Genomic DNA, 19,543 nt, shown 5'->3' on the forward strand with positions numbered 1-19,543 from the left:
GATACGGTTAAAAATGTTCACAAATGAAATACAAAGAAAATGTGTTAAATTTTATTAAACAAACTCATGATTAAATTGCATCAAGAGTGGAAACATACTTCGCAATGTAGTTCATAGATGGAAACAGATGGATAAAAGAGAGGGACATAAAGGGAGAGATAAGGTAAAAGTGAGATGTAGGATGATAGAGCCAAGAGAGGGGGTTCAACAGGGGGAGGAAAAAAAATTGACACAAATACAAATCATTTTAAAAATTGCATAAGCACGACAATCAATGCTCCCGTTCATGAAAATTGTCAAAGAAAGTGATAGAGAGAAAGAGGAGAAGGGGGAGAAGAAGAGAATAAGAAGGAGGAGAAGAAAATATATTTCAGCACTATTTAAGTATATGCTCTAGTGTCAGCCTATTCAATCACTTTTTGCCAAACAAATAGAACTCAAGAAGAAAAGGTGGGGCAGCAGCAGTTGTATAAGGCCTATATAGAGCCTGAGTGCTCACCACCCCAGGCTAGCCGCCAGAGACTGTCACTGTATACCACACCCCATTGTAGGGACAACAAAGATTTGCATAAGAGTCCGTGCTAAAACAAAATCGTAGACTTTATGAACGTACGGAAATCAGGAGGGATGAGCAGGATACGATCACCCGAAAGGGCACACATATCCATCCGCATGCAATGCAATGCATTCTGGACAGGCGTAAGTAAAGATCACATGATTTTATTGATTGAAATAATTCGTTAAAAAAGCCCAAATAACGTACCTAAATTCATAAAATGTGTTGTGGAGTAGGTTTCACGGTACACCATGTATCTTTCTTGGGCAAGTGTTGGTCCTGATAAAGGACCACCCAAACTCGACGTTTCGACAAGTGTGTTTTTGTCGTCTTCAGGAGATTGTTTTGTTGTATTGTGTATTGTAATATGTTCACAATGACATGTTCAAAATAATATATTTATTGTTTGTATTTCGCTCGCTTGTATCCGAAGTAAGTCTTAAGGAAGTGCTTCAATTTTTAAACTTGTCTAATGCCAAGTTTGGGTAATTGTCAATTTATTTTAATAAGTTTCACATTTCTATACTGAAAATTACAAGAAGAAAAACAAATCATGAATCATTGTGAGATGGGGTTATCATCCACTTTGTTCCTGGTCAATTATTTTCAAGTTAATACACACATAACCTGATCATGATCAGAGTGTCATCATGTTAGCTTATAATACACCTGATATGAGCACCACAATTCTAAAGTTCTCTAGTGAAAATAAAAATGTATGTTCCATCGCAAAAAAGAGGTGACTGTTGTTTTTTTGTTTTTTTGTTTTTTTGCAGGTTGATTTCTTAAACTCCTTTGGCTGCAATAACCGATATCATTTCATGTTCGAGGTTTCAAATCCAAGATTTGCTTCTTCAACATTATTTTGTTTGCCTTGCAGCTAGACCCATCGAATACAAATACCGTTTGTTCGGGAACAGTGAGGGTGTGTCGACGTCGGAGAGCCATTGTGCAGGTTGCATCCCCCTCCACACCATAATCCCGTAACTAGATTAACTACATTAATCTTAATAAGGAACATAGTCGTGGAAGATGATTTTTATAAGATTAGCGTTCGATGGCGCAGATTTCGTATGGTTCTGGATTCATGGTGATTCCAGTCTCGCCACGCAAGCTTGGAGTGGGTTGATTGAGTGGTAACCTGAATTCAAACTGCTGGAAGAGATTGGTGAACAGGAGGAAGGTTTCCATTTTAGCCAGCTGACTACCCACGCAATCCCGCCGACCTGTATAACAACAGAAACATGAATTTCTTAGTTGACAATTAGCAAGCAGATTAGCATAAAGTAGTTTTAAGGTACCTCTGCTCATATAGACGCGCATACACGTATTTAAATCATGCAATTCCATTGAAGTTAATGTGCGAGTTTAATAGATACTTCCCTTAAACCCTTGGGAGGGGTGCCAACTTTAGCATGCTGCAAAGACATGGGCCCATTTTTTTTTAATAACGTACGATTAAGACTAGTTAAAAAGAATATCTAAAATTTTCCCAGTTCATCCAGAAATATGATAGTCTGGAGCATGCGTGAATTAAAATATAATGCTTGTATAAGACACTGTAAAAGGCCAATATTCTCTCTTTTATGAGGGGACAGAGCCTAGGGCAGGGGTTCTCAAACTACGGCCCGCGGGCGGAGCTTCTCTATCCGGCCCGCGAGACTGCTGTTTTTTTTTTAATCACTTTTAAGTCACAATATGAAACATAGCTCAATATGATTACATTGTGTATCCATGTAACCGTATTAAAAGTAATGGCAGTCAAATTAATTTGACTATTAAGCAAAGTTTAGTGGAGTATTTTCTGTCTGTTCTACTTTCTTATTAGATGACCAGGGCTACAATGAAAAAGTAGTTTCACATCAAACGTTGATAACACGTTGCATTTGAAAACAGGTGCGCGCACATTCCAACACGCGATCAATTTGGTTAAAACGTAAGCTTAATTGCCGGTTCAGCTCTGCGTATTTTCTCAGGGGTACATTAGTCATCATTAATTATTAGCCAGGTCAAGATGGTATCAAATTCTGCAATTAAAAGAATGGTGAATACTGAAAATCGTGTTTTCCATGAAGAATGGACAGACAAGTATCATTCATTTTGCCACAATCGAGCACAAGGCCAATGTGTTGGCCAATCTACTTTGACTCCAAAAAAAATATTGATAGACCTACTGCAAAACATTATCTGTCTCTTCAATCATGTCAATTCTAGGTATGTGTTAAAATTAACTTAGGTCATTGTGGGTACAATCTACATTCCTTTTAACAAAGTACTACAATTTTGTTGTCATTACTATTGACTCTCGCTGTATTTTGAAATCTTTTCTACTTTTGCCTGTGTTCCATGCATATGAAACTGTTATAAATTTGTTGGATTAAATTCTCCCAAAAATAAGGGCCAGATTGCACCAGAGAGCATCTAGGATCCCGACCGCAAGGGTCTTCGCACTTCGCGCACATTTTTTTCTAAGTATTCACTTCACCCTGGCCCTTTCAGGTTTATTTCGAGTCTCATCTGGCCCTTCAAATAGAAAGTTTAAGAACCCCTGGCCTAGGGTTTACAACAAACGATCAAAGCAGCTTTACGCTGCCACTTTCTTTAAAATCGAGGGTAAAAATGAAGACATCTTTAAGAGTTGCAAAATTTCGCAAAAGAAAGGTTATTACACATCCTAGTCGGTATGCAAATATGCAAATAAGGGAAGACTGCATCCACTCACTAGTTCTTTTGCAATTATAATTATGTGAAAATATGGTGGAACTATTTTTTTTCCGTAGTACAATTAAAAAGAGTTTGATTTCTACGAAAATACACAATTATCATTCCTAATCCCGAAAGAGATTCATTGAAGAGTTTCCTTATTGTCAAATTAATCTGCACATGAATTAAATTATTTTATACATCATGATAAATTATTCAAATACCAAATAGTAATTTACTGCCACCATATCTTTTCATTCCATATCACCCGTGTTTTGCATGTAACTGATACAATAAGCCAACCTTTAAAATGTCATAGCGTTTAATTTTTACTTCTGATTTCGGCAAAATTTTCGGCGTTAAAATTGTTTTTTCCATTCCTTCAGGCAACATGGGTGAACTTTTAAATCTCAAGTACAAATATATTCTTTCCCTTCTTACCGACACCGAATGGCATCCAAGCATCGTTCTTCTGAAACACTTTCCCATCCTCGCTGAGAAATCGGTCTGGGTTGAAATCTTCCGGATCCTTCCATTCTCGCGGATCATGATGAACAGCCCACAGGTTCGGAACAATGATGGCTCCTTTAGGAATCGAATAACCTCCCAAAGAAACGTCATCAGAAGTCATGTGGGGGACTGAGACGGGAAGAACGGGTCGAATTCTCATGACTTCAGCAAGGGTGGCATTGCAGTAGTGCAACTGTGGACGGTCCTCGGTTGTCGGTTGACGACCACGTCCAATAACAGTGTCTAATTCGGTTTGTACCTGCGTTGGTCATAAAGAAAATGTGTGGGTTTTTTCTCTCTTCATTGAGTGTCCTCCGAAAAGAAAGAATTTCAAATCATGAATGTTTACTTTCCCCTTGGTCTTAGTTTGGATAAAATCAGTGTGCCTAAACAAGCTAAAATGAAATTTATGCAGACCTAAATGCACAGTGAGAAAAAAACAACAGAATAAACAAAATTGTGTATAAATGGAGGGGAGTAGGTGGTTCACGACCCACCTAAAATCACCACCGAATGGGAAGAGAGAGGGTAAGGGAGAAAGGGTGAAAATTATATTATTTTTTAAATGTATTTTCAAAATCTATCACAAAATTAGCTTTCGGTACTAAAATAGTCAACGTTGCATGCTCGGGACTTACAAAATACACAATGTTTCTTCCCCTCAATCCTTTTAAGTCAATACACCACTGATTAAAAAACCCTGACCATACAGATATCAAGGCTTGTCTTTTATTTTTCTTACTTTGCATTTTAGTCTGCAGAAATGCTCAGTGATATTAAATGAATATAAACGAAATGAAATTCGTAAAAAAATAATGCGAATGATGGAAAAAACTTATATGCTCTCAATATCTATTTGAGATTATTATTGATTGATAGATGGGAAAAAACACCAAATACATTAAAATTGTAAATATAAGATATAATATAGAGAAAAAATATATATTCATTAATAAAGAAATCAAATTTTAGAAGGGAAAGATAACCAGAAGGAATCGGAATGTTATAACACGAAGAGGAAGGTTCGAGGAAAATACCAGCACAATCTATATAAAATTGAATAATTTCATTCAAATTCTTCATAAGGGTTTAATGGCAAATAATTTAAATAGGTCGCTACCTTTTGTTGAACATCCGGGTGAATTGCTAAGAGGAGAATCGCCCAAGATGTAACAACTGCCGTGGTATCGGTACCTCCGAGAAAGAAATCCAGCAAAATCCGCCAAAGATACTCAACTTTGAATTCCTGGCGTATATCATCATCTGCTAGGAAGGCGTCGATAAAATCACGAATGTTCTCTTTCTGAAATGTCTCCTGATGGCTTTTGACATGAGACATCATGAAGTCCCTGTCGGCAAAGATCGTTTCACGGTAGTGCTTGTATTTCGGTGTGTGTATGAGTGATTCGAAGATGTTCACCGGATCTGTTTCTGGGATCAGTGAGACTGTGTCTTCAACTGACTTTAGAATCCCAATATACTCTGGATCATCGTACTCATATCGGCGACCAAATAGAAGCTGACAAATGATGTTCGCGGTGGCCTTATAGAGCATGATCGAAAGATCTGTGGGTTTTCCACGAATATTTCTGATTTCATCTGCAAGGTAACGTGCTTCAAGGTTGATCCGAGGCACTAGGCTCCGTTTTCCGAATCCAAAGGAGCGCAGAGCAGGAAGAGAGAATTTCCTTAAGTCACTCCAAGGCTTTCCATTACTGAACACGATGGAAGCTAAGTTGGTAAGAAAATTAAAATTGAACGCATTACAATGATCACCCAAACCTTACATCAAACCATGAATTACCCTTTTTCAGAGCGAGAATATAGATATATTCCAGAACCTACACTTATTAACTTTAATTGATCTGGGAAGGAAAATTCATGATTCAGAGAACAATCCTCGCCCAAGTCCACAACGGTTCTGAGAGAGGGGTGATGAAGCCCCTCCCATCAATAATTGGGTCAGTATTGTGCAAAAATTGAGTCACACTAACAATTTGGAAAATAAATAGTATACCTTGACCTCTCCCAGATCGATCTTTTCCTAATGGTCTTAGCCCACAATACCCCCTCTCCCGTCGATCTTTGAAATATATGTGTCGAGAACTTGTAAAAGTGTTGGAGTGAATGTGAATAATTTTATCATTGAAAATACTCCTTGACAAAAAAATACTTATTCAGTTTTATCAAACAATACCACCATGTTCTTTGGCCGAGAAGCAAACCTTACCTTTCTTTTGAGGGTCTGGGATACCCCAGTTCAGATGACCAGCCACAAACCGATCAGAGAAGAATTCCCCAGACTTTGCAAGAGCCTGTCTCAAGCTGTCCTTGTCATTAAGAACAACAAAGAGAAATGACCCTCTCTTCAAACTGAAAACAGGACCATACTTCTTAGCCAGGTCTGTGTAGGCTTCATGGATGAGGTCCTCTTTAAATTTGTACCCAATGAAAGGGAGAGACCATGGTCCAGGTGGAAGTTTCTTTCGTCTTCGGATCAACAAGATGCAGAGCAGAAATCCCAATGCTCCAAGAAAAAAAGATGTGACTAACATATCACCCATTTTCAAATCGAAATTAATTTGATACAGATTATGTGGAACATAAGTTAGTACCGAATGCCATCCTGCTGAATGTCACTACGATTCATCATTGTTAACGTAAAGGTAGAAAACGTAATTCGTGTGTAGGTACGTTTCGACCTGTGTCGTTTCACCTCATATAATCTAAATAACAGAATGAAATATATTGAATTTTCTAGTGTCGAGAGAATACATTTATATATGATGTGATGTTAAACGTGGTTTACTTTGAATCAACAAATACAAACACTCTTTTATTTACGTTCCAGGTTTAAAGTCTCCGGTCAAAGTTTCCGGTTTGTTAAACATTTGCAATTCAAAACCTTGGGAAGAGTCACGGACGAAGTAATAAAAGTGATAAAGGTAAACAAGTGATAAGAGAGGCTAATCACGAATTGAATTACTCTGATACCTATTTACTCATTTATTCAGACATATTAAATCAATAGTATAGATCAGCTAAATTGTTCTACTTCATGTTCCTAGACATTAAAAACATCATATACACCAATACCAGTTCAAATTTTATAATTATTATAAAAAAAGTTGTTCTTATTAAGAAGTATGTAGTACAAGATAGTTAACAATTTGTAAAATAATGTCATCTGTGCAGTTAAACTCATGTAGGCCTACTTAAAAACCAAGTACACAATGTGCACTATATGAACTATAAATGTTGTATGCATACTTTAAATATAATTCAAATAATAATACCGAGGAAGCAAGGCTAAGCAACCAACCGAAATCGAGTTTTCCATGGTAAATATACAATTTGCAGTTGTAGTTGTAATTTCACCCTCCTGCTGAGGCAGAGGAGTTCCGACACTGGGAAGGAAAACCAAATTTGTACCCCGTCTTCTGCTTCCAACACCTGATTTTCAAAACTTAAGTTCCATTTCCCCAAGATGTGCACCCCCATACCACTTTAGTTCCACCTCCCCAGCATGTGCACCTCCCCATGCTGAAACCAGCCTACGACATTGAATTGTATAGTTGATTTACGTTGTTTATTGCATATCATATTTCTTTGAATGCACAGTTTCTTGTAATGCCCAGAATTTGGGACTGACATTTGATTGCACTTGAACGTAAGTTTCCAGCAACAATCTTAATTTCGGGGACTTAAAATAAATTCAGGTGGACTGTAGTTGGGAACCAATCGAAATCTGGATTTAGTTTAAATCCTAAAGATTCATTTTTAATTTTTTTTTTTAAACCGAGACAACGCGATAAAATCCTGAAGGTGCTTCATAATACTAGTAGCACCCCGGCATCCCCGCTTCCCAGGGCCATGCATGTCTCTCTCTCTCTCTCTCTCTCTATCCCTCTCTCACACATACACACGAAAGCCCATGCACATATATACTTTCATTCTCAAGACTCCTGGAATCTTTTAAGATCGAGGGCAAAAAAGGTAAATCTCATGGAAAAAAATTGAAACTACTTTCAATAAAACATTCACTGTAAAAAATGAAGTGCTAATTTAGCACTTACAGTGCTTGTATAGTGACTGCACTACGAGTGCTGATTTTCTAGTTCAAATTAGCACTTCATTTTTTACAGTGTTTAAGCCATTTATGTCATAAGATTATATATTTACGTTCCACACACGGATCATTCCTATTTACGTTTCCCACACGGATTATTCCTATTTATGTTTCCCACAAGGATAATTCCACCAAGCTCGCAAGATCCCATCTTGAACATTGAACATGTTTAAACTATGACAGATCATTGTTCCCATGACGTAGTGCACATGGGCTATTTGCTTGCCATTTGTCATGGTGGTATCAAAGAACCCTCCATTATAATGGCCGGTATGTATCTGAAAATGAGGGGGTGTCCGTTCTGAGTCACGTGACTCAGAACGGACGGATAACACTCTTGTTTACAGTGTTATCCCCCCCCAAAAAAAAAAAAAAAATTATAATAATGATAATAATAAAATAAAGATATGATAATATAATAATAATGATGATGAAAATAGTTATCATCACTAGTATAATTACTATACATGTAATAGCAATGATAATAGTAATGAATATCGTATTTACGCATGATGACCATTGATATTGTTTTTTTATCATAATTTTCTTATGTTTATTGCTAATGAATAAAACATTCGTTTCGGAAACTATTACAAACAGATGTATTGAGATTATCGATTATCACTTCATTTCTTCTGGATTCCTTTATTCAAGCAGATGTATGATGTAAAATATGGGAAACATACAAAAGAAAGGGGAATGGAAATTTAAATGAGTGTATAAAAGTGAAAATTAACCATGAAAACCAATAAAGATTTCTCAAAATAGCAATTTTTAGGTAAATGGTTCAAATATTCCAGCATGCGTTTCGCGCTCGCATTATTTATTTAGGCTTCAAGAAGTACCTAGTCTTCTAGACATGAGGCAAACATCTTCGGCCCTTTTGAAAAATTGTTCCTGATCCCTGCTCCTGGTCTACCAATCCACACACCGTCTTAATTCAGCCTTCTGACATCTATCAATTGACTCTACTCATTTCCGAAGGATACTCTACTTCCTATATGTCCTAATCTCCACTTTCTCGCCTTTCCATTTCACTTCTACCTCTATCCATCCTTCTTAGTCCCTTTTCTAGGACATACCACATTGTGTACCGTAAACAACGCGATTAATCTTGTTTTTTGGTTCTGATTATATTCCTTCAGATACGATTTGCCATGTAAATATAATATCATGCTGACCGACCACAAACAAATCAATATTTGATTAGAAAAGAACACAGTATGCAAAGTCCAGCGGGGTGACAATGTCAAGCCATTGACCCCGGACCTGTTAAGTTTTACAGTTGCATTCTTGCTGTGTAAGTCATGTAAACCAGTAAAACTTATAAAATCTCTCAAAATAGCTAGTTTTTAGTAAACATTTCCTATATTTCAGTATGCGTTTCGCGCTCTCATGATTTATGTAGTCTTCACGAAGTACATAGTCTTCTAGAAATAGAGCTAACAGCTTCGGCCATTTTTTTCTTCAAAACCAGCACCCTTTAGAAAAACTGCTCCTGGTCTACCAATCCACAAACTGTCTCAATTCAGCCTTCTGACATCTCATTGACTCTACTCATTTCCGAAAGATATTCTGCTTCCAACATGTCATCCACTTTCTCGACTCTCCATTTCACTTGTCCCTCTATCCATTTTCCTTAGTCCTTTTTCTAGGACATACCACATAGTGTACCGTAAACAATGCAATTAACCTTGATTTTGGTTCTGATTATATTCCTTCAGATATGACTTGCCATGTAAATATAATATCTTATTGACCGACCACAAACAAATCATAACTTGATTAGAAAACAACGCAGAATGCAAAGTCCAGCGGGTGACAATTTACAAGCCATCGACCCCGGACGACTTGTTAAATTTTACAGTTGTAAATTCAAATACATTGCACTTGTCGTTCTTAGATATGCAAATACGACTTTGTAATTCGGTATTTGATATGTTCGAGAACATGAACTCATAGTTCATTCCATATGCAAGTACACTTGGTTATTATTAAATAGATCGCCGAAACTGTTCGTAAGCATTCTTTACAGTTAACAGTTCCAGCTTCAGCTTCCGTTCGGTCGGCATTCGGTTTGCTTTTCATCACATTTTAAGATGTTTGACCCGTCAGTTACATCTGTATTCCTCGGTGCTTTGGTGTTTCTTCTTGTCTTCTGGTTAGCCCGGAAACCGAGGAATCTCCCGCCAGGACCTTGGTCGCTCCCGATCATTGGTTACCAATTCGGACCTGGCCTAATCCATGAAGCCTTTGTAGATCTGGCCAAGAGGTATGGTCCAATTTTCAGTGTTCGGAGGGGTGCGTTTCTTTTCGTTGTCTTAAATGACAAGGAGAGTGTTATACAAGCGCTGGTCAAGTCAGGGGAATTCACCTCAGATCGGTTCGTACCAGGACATTTCAAATGGTCAATTCCCAGAGCGGAAAATGATGGTAAGATTTACTCTATTTTCTCTCCAGGACTTTCCACAATTGAAATGAAATGTCACTTGAGTCGAAATTTGAAAAGAAAATTTCTTTGACATTTGAACGTCATATGACACATTATAACTGTCTTCATGGAAGTACTTTCAAAAAATATTATTAGATTCAGGCCTTCGCTGGTAATCATGATAATAAAGTTTAAATCCAATCTCTCAAGTTTTGTTAATTTTGTTTATCCAGCATATGATTGAAATGTAAAATGAAAAAAATTGGCCGTTCCTTTTTAAACCTTTTAAGCTTACAGTACATGCCCTAATGGGGGGAAAATGACAAGATAAAAACGAAGTTTTTTTTTTCATTTCATCCCTAAGTAGAACCATGGATAAACCAAGGTATTACCCAATTAGTCCGGTCTGTTAGCGTCAAAAACACCCTACTTGTGGACACAGTGGACAAAAGCATGATTTTTTCTCCAGACCTTTGTTTATGTATAAGAATTAAAAATGGGGTATGCTCCAAAAAATCTGGCTGCAGGAACAGTGAAAAAATGGGTGAAAATGTCAGAATTTATGAGTTTAGATTGGTCTGATATATAGACTAGCGCTAGTGCAAAACTCAATAGCAGTGCATTATTTTGCATTGGTTTAGTTCTTGAATTCAGACCCTTTTTGAACAGATATTCTGTTTGTCCTCACATCTCAATGCACTAAATATCTGAATGCAGATGCTAAACAAGCCGAAGGGTGGCGGTGGAGGGGGTTGAATGTTGGTGTGTATGTACATATTTTGGTCTTGGTGTAAAGATGTGCAAGACACATTTTTTTGCATGTGTTGCCATGGTAACAGTGTATTATGGCAAAATAAGGTTACAAATCTTGCAGTTAGAACTACTTCCTCTGTTTTCATCCGATTCTCATGAAATTTGGCACACACATTGGTCTTGAGGTGAAGATGTCTAAGACACATTTTGTGTGTCTTTCGGAAATTTTGTTGCCATGGTAACAACATAACATTTGGTGAAAATTGGGGAAAAAACCTTACAATTCAAACTGCTTCATCAGTTTTAAATCAATTCTCATGAAATTTGGCACACACATTGGTATTAAAGTAAAGATGTACAAGGCACTTTTTGTGATTGTTTCAGAAATTGTGTTGCCATGGTAACAACATATTATATGGCAAAATTTAGGTAAAAACCTTGCAATTTTAACTACTTCATCAGTTTCAAACCAATTCTCATGCATGATATGGCTCACACATTGGCCTTGAGATAAAGATGTGCAAGAACCTTTTTTTTTTTCATTTGTCAGAGAGTGCATTGCCTTGATAACCACATATAGCCAGAAATGCAGGGAAAACTCATCAATTGTGGATCAATCTACTTCTCAGTTTTCAGCCTGTGCTCAGAAAAGTTTACACAAATATTCATTTTGGGTAAAGATTCACATTCAGTGTTAAAGGGGAATCCAGCCTTGGTCATAAAATGTTGTGTGGAAAAGGAGAAAAATAAGAATGGTGAAAGTTTGAAAGCAATCGGACAAGCAAAATAAAGTTATGGCTGCTTTAAAATTAAGATCCCTAAGGCTACTAGTATGTAGATTTCAAATTGATAATGGGTAAGTAAATTATGACAAGGGGTGAGGCCGCAAGGACAACTTTCCCATTGGCCTTGTACTTTGATTTTTGGTTTTCTCCTAAATTTCATTGGGGCCGTAATATAAACCTGTTAGTATAATGCTTTATGTCCTCATGAAAGAAAGATACAATTTGAAGTAAAACTTTTGAAAAAGACATTTTAGTCAAATAATTATTTCTGTACATGGAAGAGTGGTCCTTCCCTTACATCATTATGACATCACATGTGCGGCCAATTTGAAGTCTTCATGGGTATATAGTGATTACCAATGTTTACAACTTTTATATATTCACAACTTTCTTATGGTTTGTCCGATATTGTTCAAACTTTGACCTATTGTCTGATGTTTTCTTTTCCTCATAAAAACAAGTGTTTATTTGGTTTGGATTCCCCTTTAACATCATAAAATAGCGCAGGGTATTCATGGTATTAATCACCTTCAATAATATTTATAGGTTTTTTTTTTGGGGGGGGGGCGGAGGAGGTCCTTAAAAACTGACAACATAAAAATATAGAAGGTTAAAGGACATGGCCATTAGGAACTTAAACACTCTTAAAGAAAGCACCCCTTCCATTTTTTTTTTGGGGGGGGCCTTTAGAAAATTGCCACATAAAGAGTAAAAGGAAATAATTACAACTAGGAACTGACCCCCCCCCCCCAAAAAAAAAAAAAAAAAAAAAAAAAAGGGGGGGAAGAAAAATCCTTTACACTTCAGCGTATTAATTTAAAGCCTAAAACATTCTGGTTTGATAAAAGATCATTTCCGGTGCCCAATTAATCAACGTTTTATTTATCTCCTTCTACTCAGTCTTTGTTCATTTCAGTGTTTACTTTGACTTTCTTACATCACTTTTTGCACTTTTTGCACTTTAGAGCTTTACCATACCTTCTTGTTTTGTTTCCTCCCCCCCCCCTCTTTTCCTCCCTCTCTAAGTACATTTTTTTTTGGCTATTTTAATTCATTATTATCTAGCAACAATTATTCCATTTTGAATGCTTACACCTACACTGAAATATAATACCATGTCATTTATTCTTTTCTTCATAATCTTCTAAACTCTATTTTGGCTACACTCTGTCCTAAATAATACTATTAGCTATATTTAATGTCTAGTTTAAAGAATTGAAGAAATGGCTGTCATGATATTATATTTCGGTAAAGGTGCATCAAATTCATAGTTGCAGCATTCAGTATGGAATAACTGTTGCTTGAAAAAAATGGATTTAGTTGTTTTCCGAAAATCCTCTGTGAAAATTTTAGTTATATCACTGAGTTTTCCCATTCCTGCAGTTACCACCATCTGAAAGGGATATGACTAGAATATATGTAGAGAAATAAAAGTCATCATTTGCTCAATGAACAGTGAATACGTTCGTCCTTACTCCAATGCAAAATTATTTGCATTTTTTGTGACAGTCAGATCTTGCATCCAACAATTTTGCTACTGAAACATAATATTCATTTTTTGACAATTATACTGAAAAAATTAAATGAAATAAAATTGAAGGCAAAAAATTATTGTGCACATATGCATATTTTTGATATGGTATGCTATTGAGTCATGGATTTGCAAGTGAATTTCTAAAACAAGTGCAGAGATTTTTGTATATATATATATATATATTTCTATAATTAGTTGCATGATTAAAGGTTCACTTTATAATATGTCAGAAAAAATATACTTGGAGAGAAGAGCGGGTAAAAAAAGGAGAGAGGAAACAAGATGGTATGGTGAAGCTCAAAATCAAGAGTGATGTGATATAGTTAAAAAGAAAGAGTTGGAATGGAATATGAATAAAAGACTGAGTATGAGAATATAAATAAACAATGATTAATTGGCTACTGTAAACAATTTTTTACCAAAGCAGAATGCATTAAACATCAAATGAATGGTCTGAACTCTGAAGTGCAAATGAATCTTTTTACCTTTCAATGGGGGGGGGGGCATTTTTCTGCTCAAAAAATATATCAGCCCCATTTGTTTGCGGGGGGGGGGGGTTAAGTTCTTAGTCATAATCCTTTAACTTTTACTTTTATGAGGTCATTTTCTAAAGACCCCCCCCCCCAAAAAAAGGGAGTAATGTCTCGCTTTAAAATACAAAGACCCCTGAGGGGCAAAGGCGTAGACTGGTTGAGCATAGGGAGATAGAAGTGGTATGGGGAGGGGTGCACATCTTGGGAAGGTGGAACTAAGGTTTGGAAAATCAGCCGTTGAAAGTAGAAGGGGTACACATTTTGTTTTGCTTGCCAGTGTTGGAACTCCTTTGCCAGAGCAGAAGGTTTCACATTCACCCAGTGTACCCCCAGCCTATGCCCTTGAGGGGATGCTTATTTCAAGAGTGTTAATGGACACCGCCTTTAACCTTTATTTTGATGTCAGATTTTAAGGACCAATCCCGCTCCTCCCCCAAAACCTAGAAATATTACTGAAGGTGATTAATATCCCCACACTCATATATTTTAATGCAGTTTAGAATTTAATATGAATCTTTACCCAAAGATGAATATTTTTTCCAACTTTTATGAGCACTGACTAAAAAAGGGGGAAGTTGTTTGATCCACAATGAGTTTTCCTGCATTTCTGGCTATCATATGTGGTTACCATGGCAATATACTCTGACAAATGCACACATAAAATGGTTCTTGCACATCTTTACCTCAAAGCAAATGTATGAGCCAAATTTCATGAGAAATGGTTCAAAACTGATGAAGTTGTTCAAATTGCAAGGTTTTTACCTAAATTTTGCCATATAATATGTTGTTACCATGGCAACACAATTTATGAAACACATACAAAAAGTGCCTTGTACATCTTTACTCTAATACCAATGTGTGTGTCAAATTTCATGAGAATTGATTTAAAACTGATGAAGCAGTTTGAATTGTAATTTTTTCCCCAATTTTCACCAAATAGTATGTTGTTACCATGGTAACAAGATTTTTGAAAGACACACAAAATGTGTCTTAGACATCTTCACCTCAAGACCAATGTGTGTGCCAAATTTCATGAGAATTGGGTGACAACAGAGGAAGTAGTTCTAACTGCAAGATTTGTACCTTATTTTTGCCATAATACACTGTTACCATGGCAACACAATTTCCAACACATGCAAAAAAAATGTGTCTTGCACATCTTTACCCCAAGACCAAAATATGTACATACACACCAACATTCAACCCCCTCCATCACCACCATTCGGCTTGTTTAGCATCTGCATTCAGATATTTAGTGCATTGAGATGTGAGGACAAACAGAATATCTGTTCAAAAAGGGTCTGAATTCAAGAACTAAACCAATGCAAAATAATGCACTGCTATTGAGTTTTGCACTAGCGCTAGTCTATATATCAGACCAATCTAAACTCATAAATTCTGACATTTTCACCCATTTTTTCACTGTTCCTGCAGCCAGATTTTTTGGAGCATACCCCATTTTTAATTCTCATACATAAACAAAGGTCTGGAGAAAAAATCATGCTTTTGTCCACCGTGTCCACATAATTCCGCTAACAGACCAGACTAAATGGCGTAATAAGACAAACATTTTGAGGGGTGCAATATGGCGCATCGAGCAAAATTAATAAAAAGTTGCGAGCGAGCGAGCAAAAATTTCGACTTTTTTATTACAAACATCTAACGTTGTTACTAGATTTTTACATTATATACAGTATATTATATGAATTTTCAGGGAAAAAATATATTTCACCCTTCTCTCTTTCCCCTTTTTTTTTTTTTTTTCTTGGTCGTGATTTTTTGTTTTGTACGCCACTGCTGGTATCACCATAATTACCATGGAAAGTAATGGTATATCTAAACGCACTTACAAAGTTGAAATGGTTTTATCACCAACGGGAACTGTATCGTACTGAAACTATTGTGAAACCGTAGTTTCATAGTGTTAAAACTGAAGTGAAACCGTGGTACTATACAGCACGATTTAAACGTCAAAAGTACATTATAACATGTCGTTTTACTATGTTTAAACCAATGAAAAACCATGGTATTTAGATGAATTTACAACAAATAAATTCCACGAAACATTGTCAGAAGGCAAGACTCGGAGATGACTGAATTATGGAGACGAATCAGTGTTCCTGCTATTGTCTCTGAGACCTTTATCATTTTATTCTCTTACGCAGCTTCCATTGTGTGGAGTAATGGGAAATCTTGGTCTAACTTACGTAGATTCGCCCTTCCTGCCCTGCGCTCCTTTGGATTCGGGAAACAAAGCATGGTACCCCAGATCAACCTTGAGGCACGATACCTTGCTGAGGAAATCAGGAATCTTCGAGGGGAACCCACGGACTTGGCATTCTTGCTCTGTAAGGCCACTGCGAATATCATTTGTCAGCTGTTGTTCAGTAGACGATATGAATACGGAGATGCAGCATTCAGGAAAGCGGTGGGCGCATTGGAAACGACTCTCTCCGCAATACCAGAGACCGACCCAGTCAACATCTTTCAAACACTCATAAATCTCCCCATCCCAAGATATAAAAGCTACCGTGAAGCCACGTTCATAGTTCGAGATTTCATCATGGGTAATCTAAAAAGTCACAGAGAAACCTTCCAGGCAGAAAATATCCGGGACTTCACCGACGTATACTTAAGTGACGACATCTCGAAGGAGTTCGAGTTTGATTGCTTCTGGAGAGCCATGCTTGATTTGTTTGGAGGTGGTACGGATACGACTGCGGTGGTTACCTCGTGGATAATTCTATACCTGGCGGTTCACCAAGACGTTCAAAGAAAGGTTTGCAAGTATTTATCACCATAAATAAATTGTATCTTTTCTATTATGCATACGTCCCAAAAATACAGAGAGGTAAAGAGGGTGATTCCATGCTTTTTTTTTCATTGTTATTTTCTGTTATGTTTGTGTCCCGTACGACACGCTACTATTTTTCATTTCAATTATGTTAAGTGCTGTTGTTGTTTTTTTATTCCCCTTCTCGTACTACTTGAGGATCATCTCCAATCAAGAAAATGTATACTTTCATGTCAAAAAGATGTAAAATTGTCAAAATGTCCTATATGACATAGCACGGAATCGCCATGGAATGATATGGGAAGATAAAACGTATGGTAGATATAGTGAGTGTCCTATATCATGTATATGACACATTTTGTTTTCAATATGATTGTGAACACAATGCATAACGTGCAAGCATAGTAAGATGGTTGCATTAACCAGATTACATGTACAGCGGGGGGGGGGGTGATTTGCACTTTCATAAGATGCCGGATGATAACATTCCAACGATTAAATACCGGTAAAATGAATGACGAATCGAAACTTTCGTTTTCACCTATTCTTAAATCAAAATATCACGGAAATATTGACCCAGTACCTTCCGAATTTCCTTCATATATTCAGGTACAGGCTGAACTGGACGCGGTTGTTGGGCGTGGCCGTCAACCAACTACCAAGGACCGTGAAGACCTGCCCTTCTGCGACGCTACTTTGCACGAAGTCATGCGGATTCGGCCAATTCTACCAATCTCGGTTCCCCACATGACTTCTGATGACGTTTCCTTGGGAGGTTATTCGATTCCTAAAGGATCCATCATTGTTCCGAACCTGTGGGCTGTTCATCATGATCCGCGGGAATGGAAGGATCCGGAAGAATTCAACCCAGGCCGATTTCTAAGCGAGGATGGGAAAGTATTTCAGAAGAATGATGCTTGGATGCCATTCAGTGTTGGTAAGATGATAATAGTTTGTCGCTCCACAACGCAAGCCGGATTCAAGAACATGCGAATATATTTATGTATTATACATTGCCGAATCATTTAATGAACAACCAAGTCTTTGTCGAAAGTTACAGAATCAAAAGAGTAGTTTTCTCCCGGACTCTGGACAAACGGCATAGTTTGCCATTTTTCGTCACTCCGAAATTAAGGACGAAACTGCTGTACCGGGTTATCACTTTTCGACAAAGACCTTCCAGCTGTCTTTGTCATTTAACGGGTATTTTCAAGACCACGAAGTGCCCTACATCACAAAACATATTCACACACCCTTGTTATTTGACAATCGGGGACCCAATTATCATCGATCACCTAATTGGGGACGTGTGCTTGAATGTGGTCTCATACACTAATCTTGAGTTCATGATATGAGATTCATTATCATTAGTCTGGTTGAAATAAAGCCAATAGTAATTGTCCACAAAACCAACAATTTCATGCTGAATGATAAATATCTTTCCACTGGATGAATAATTGATGATAGTTTTTAAGCATCGTCATTTTTGTTATTTTTTTTTCTTTTTTGTGTCATTATTTCCATTTACTGCAGGTCGCCGTGATTGCGTGGGTAGTCAGCTGGCTAAAATGGAAAGCTTTCTCCTTTTCACCAATCTCTTCCAGCAGTTTGAATTCAGGCTTCCTTCTAACGATCCGACACCTAGCCTTCACGGTGATATCGGGATCACTATGAACCCAATAGCTTACAGGATCTGTGCAGTAGAACGCTAAATTAGTAGGCAAAGCTGTACCCAAAACAAGGCCATGTGAGCGATTTTTATTTGGGGTGCTGGTTTGGAAGAAAACTTTTACCCAAAAAAAATGAAGAAAAAAAAACCCTGTTTTTACCAAAAATGGAGGTCGTTATGGGCAGGAAAAATGGACAAGCAACCCCCCCCCCCCTCCCCCCCCCAAAAAAAAAACACCCAGTTTCTCAGGATCATGATTTTTTTAAGTTTTCATTAGTACACGACGAATTCTTTTGTGACAGTAAAGTTGACGATTGAACCATCTGTGCATGCGTCAACTTCGGTGCTTCTTCAATTCAATTCAATTTGTTTCAATTCAATTATTCGGCCCTGTAGCTTTTACAACTATTCGGATGTGAACCAGCTTCGCGCAGAAATTATAGAGTTTATTTGCGTTATATATATATATATATATATATACTCAACCCCCTCTGTTGTTATTTTTTGTTATCCTAGTGTAATCCTTCTGTTCTGTACCCTTTGTTACACATTATTTACTTTGTTGTTATTACGATTTTATTTGTATGGTTTTGTTCTATTTTGTTTGTTTCAATGCATTATAGGCCTGATGAAGGCCCCACTGGCCGAAAGCTCGCAATAAAAGAGATACTTGGAAGCTACGTCTAGCGTTAATGCTTGATTTATTTACGCCTATATATATATATATATATATATATATATAATTTTTCAATACGTCAACTTGAGTGCAAATGTGCAAATATATTATGGATTTTTCGCTTCCACGACGCCCGACGGATTCAAGAACACAGAAAATATATTGTCAAATGCCCTTCATGTCAATGGACAACCAAGAAGCCTTTGTCGAAAATTGGTGAATCAAAACAGCATTGATTGTGGACAAACTACATACATGTAATAATTACGTCTGCTCCAGAATTTAGGAAGAAACTGCTGTGCCTATTCACCAATTTTCGAAAGAGACCTCACAGGTTTTTCCTTTCATTTGATGGGCATTTAAAATACATTTACATTGTTTTTTATCCGTCTTGCGTCGAAAATTCTCTATTCGACACGATTTATAAGCAGGTCGGAAACACTACAGTACCAAGGACGTAGTTATCCATT

The 19,543-nt window shown here is 37.1% G+C and overlaps 2 protein-coding genes across 2 annotated transcripts; one reads left to right on the forward strand and one right to left on the reverse strand.

Annotated features, from left to right (window-relative positions):
- Positions 1-24: 24 nt before the first annotated feature.
- LOC129274630 (cytochrome P450 2J2-like) lies at positions 25-8,059 on the reverse strand. Its single transcript, XM_054911407.2, has 5 exons — positions 7,952-8,059; positions 6,000-6,495; positions 4,890-5,500; positions 3,701-4,028; positions 25-1,782 (listed from the first exon to the last, which is right to left on the reverse strand). The coding sequence occupies exons 2-5, from the start codon at positions 6,331-6,333 to the stop codon at positions 1,604-1,606; spliced, it is 1,452 nt and encodes a 483-aa protein (XP_054767382.2). The 5' UTR covers positions 6,334-6,495; positions 7,952-8,059; the 3' UTR covers positions 25-1,603.
- A 1,725-nt stretch (positions 8,060-9,784) lies between these two features.
- On the forward strand, positions 9,785-19,075 carry LOC129274631 (cytochrome P450 2J2-like). The gene is made up of 4 exons (XM_054911408.2): positions 9,785-10,331; positions 16,100-16,713; positions 17,338-17,665; positions 18,262-19,075. The coding sequence occupies exons 1-4, from the start codon at positions 9,998-10,000 to the stop codon at positions 18,438-18,440; spliced, it is 1,455 nt and encodes a 484-aa protein (XP_054767383.2). The 5' UTR covers positions 9,785-9,997; the 3' UTR covers positions 18,441-19,075.
- Positions 19,076-19,543: the final 468 nt, after the last annotated feature.

Source organism: Lytechinus pictus, chromosome 13 (genome assembly GCF_037042905.1).
Source record: "Lytechinus pictus isolate F3 Inbred chromosome 13, Lp3.0, whole genome shotgun sequence".
NCBI lineage: Eukaryota > Metazoa > Echinodermata > Echinoidea > Temnopleuroida > Toxopneustidae > Lytechinus > Lytechinus pictus.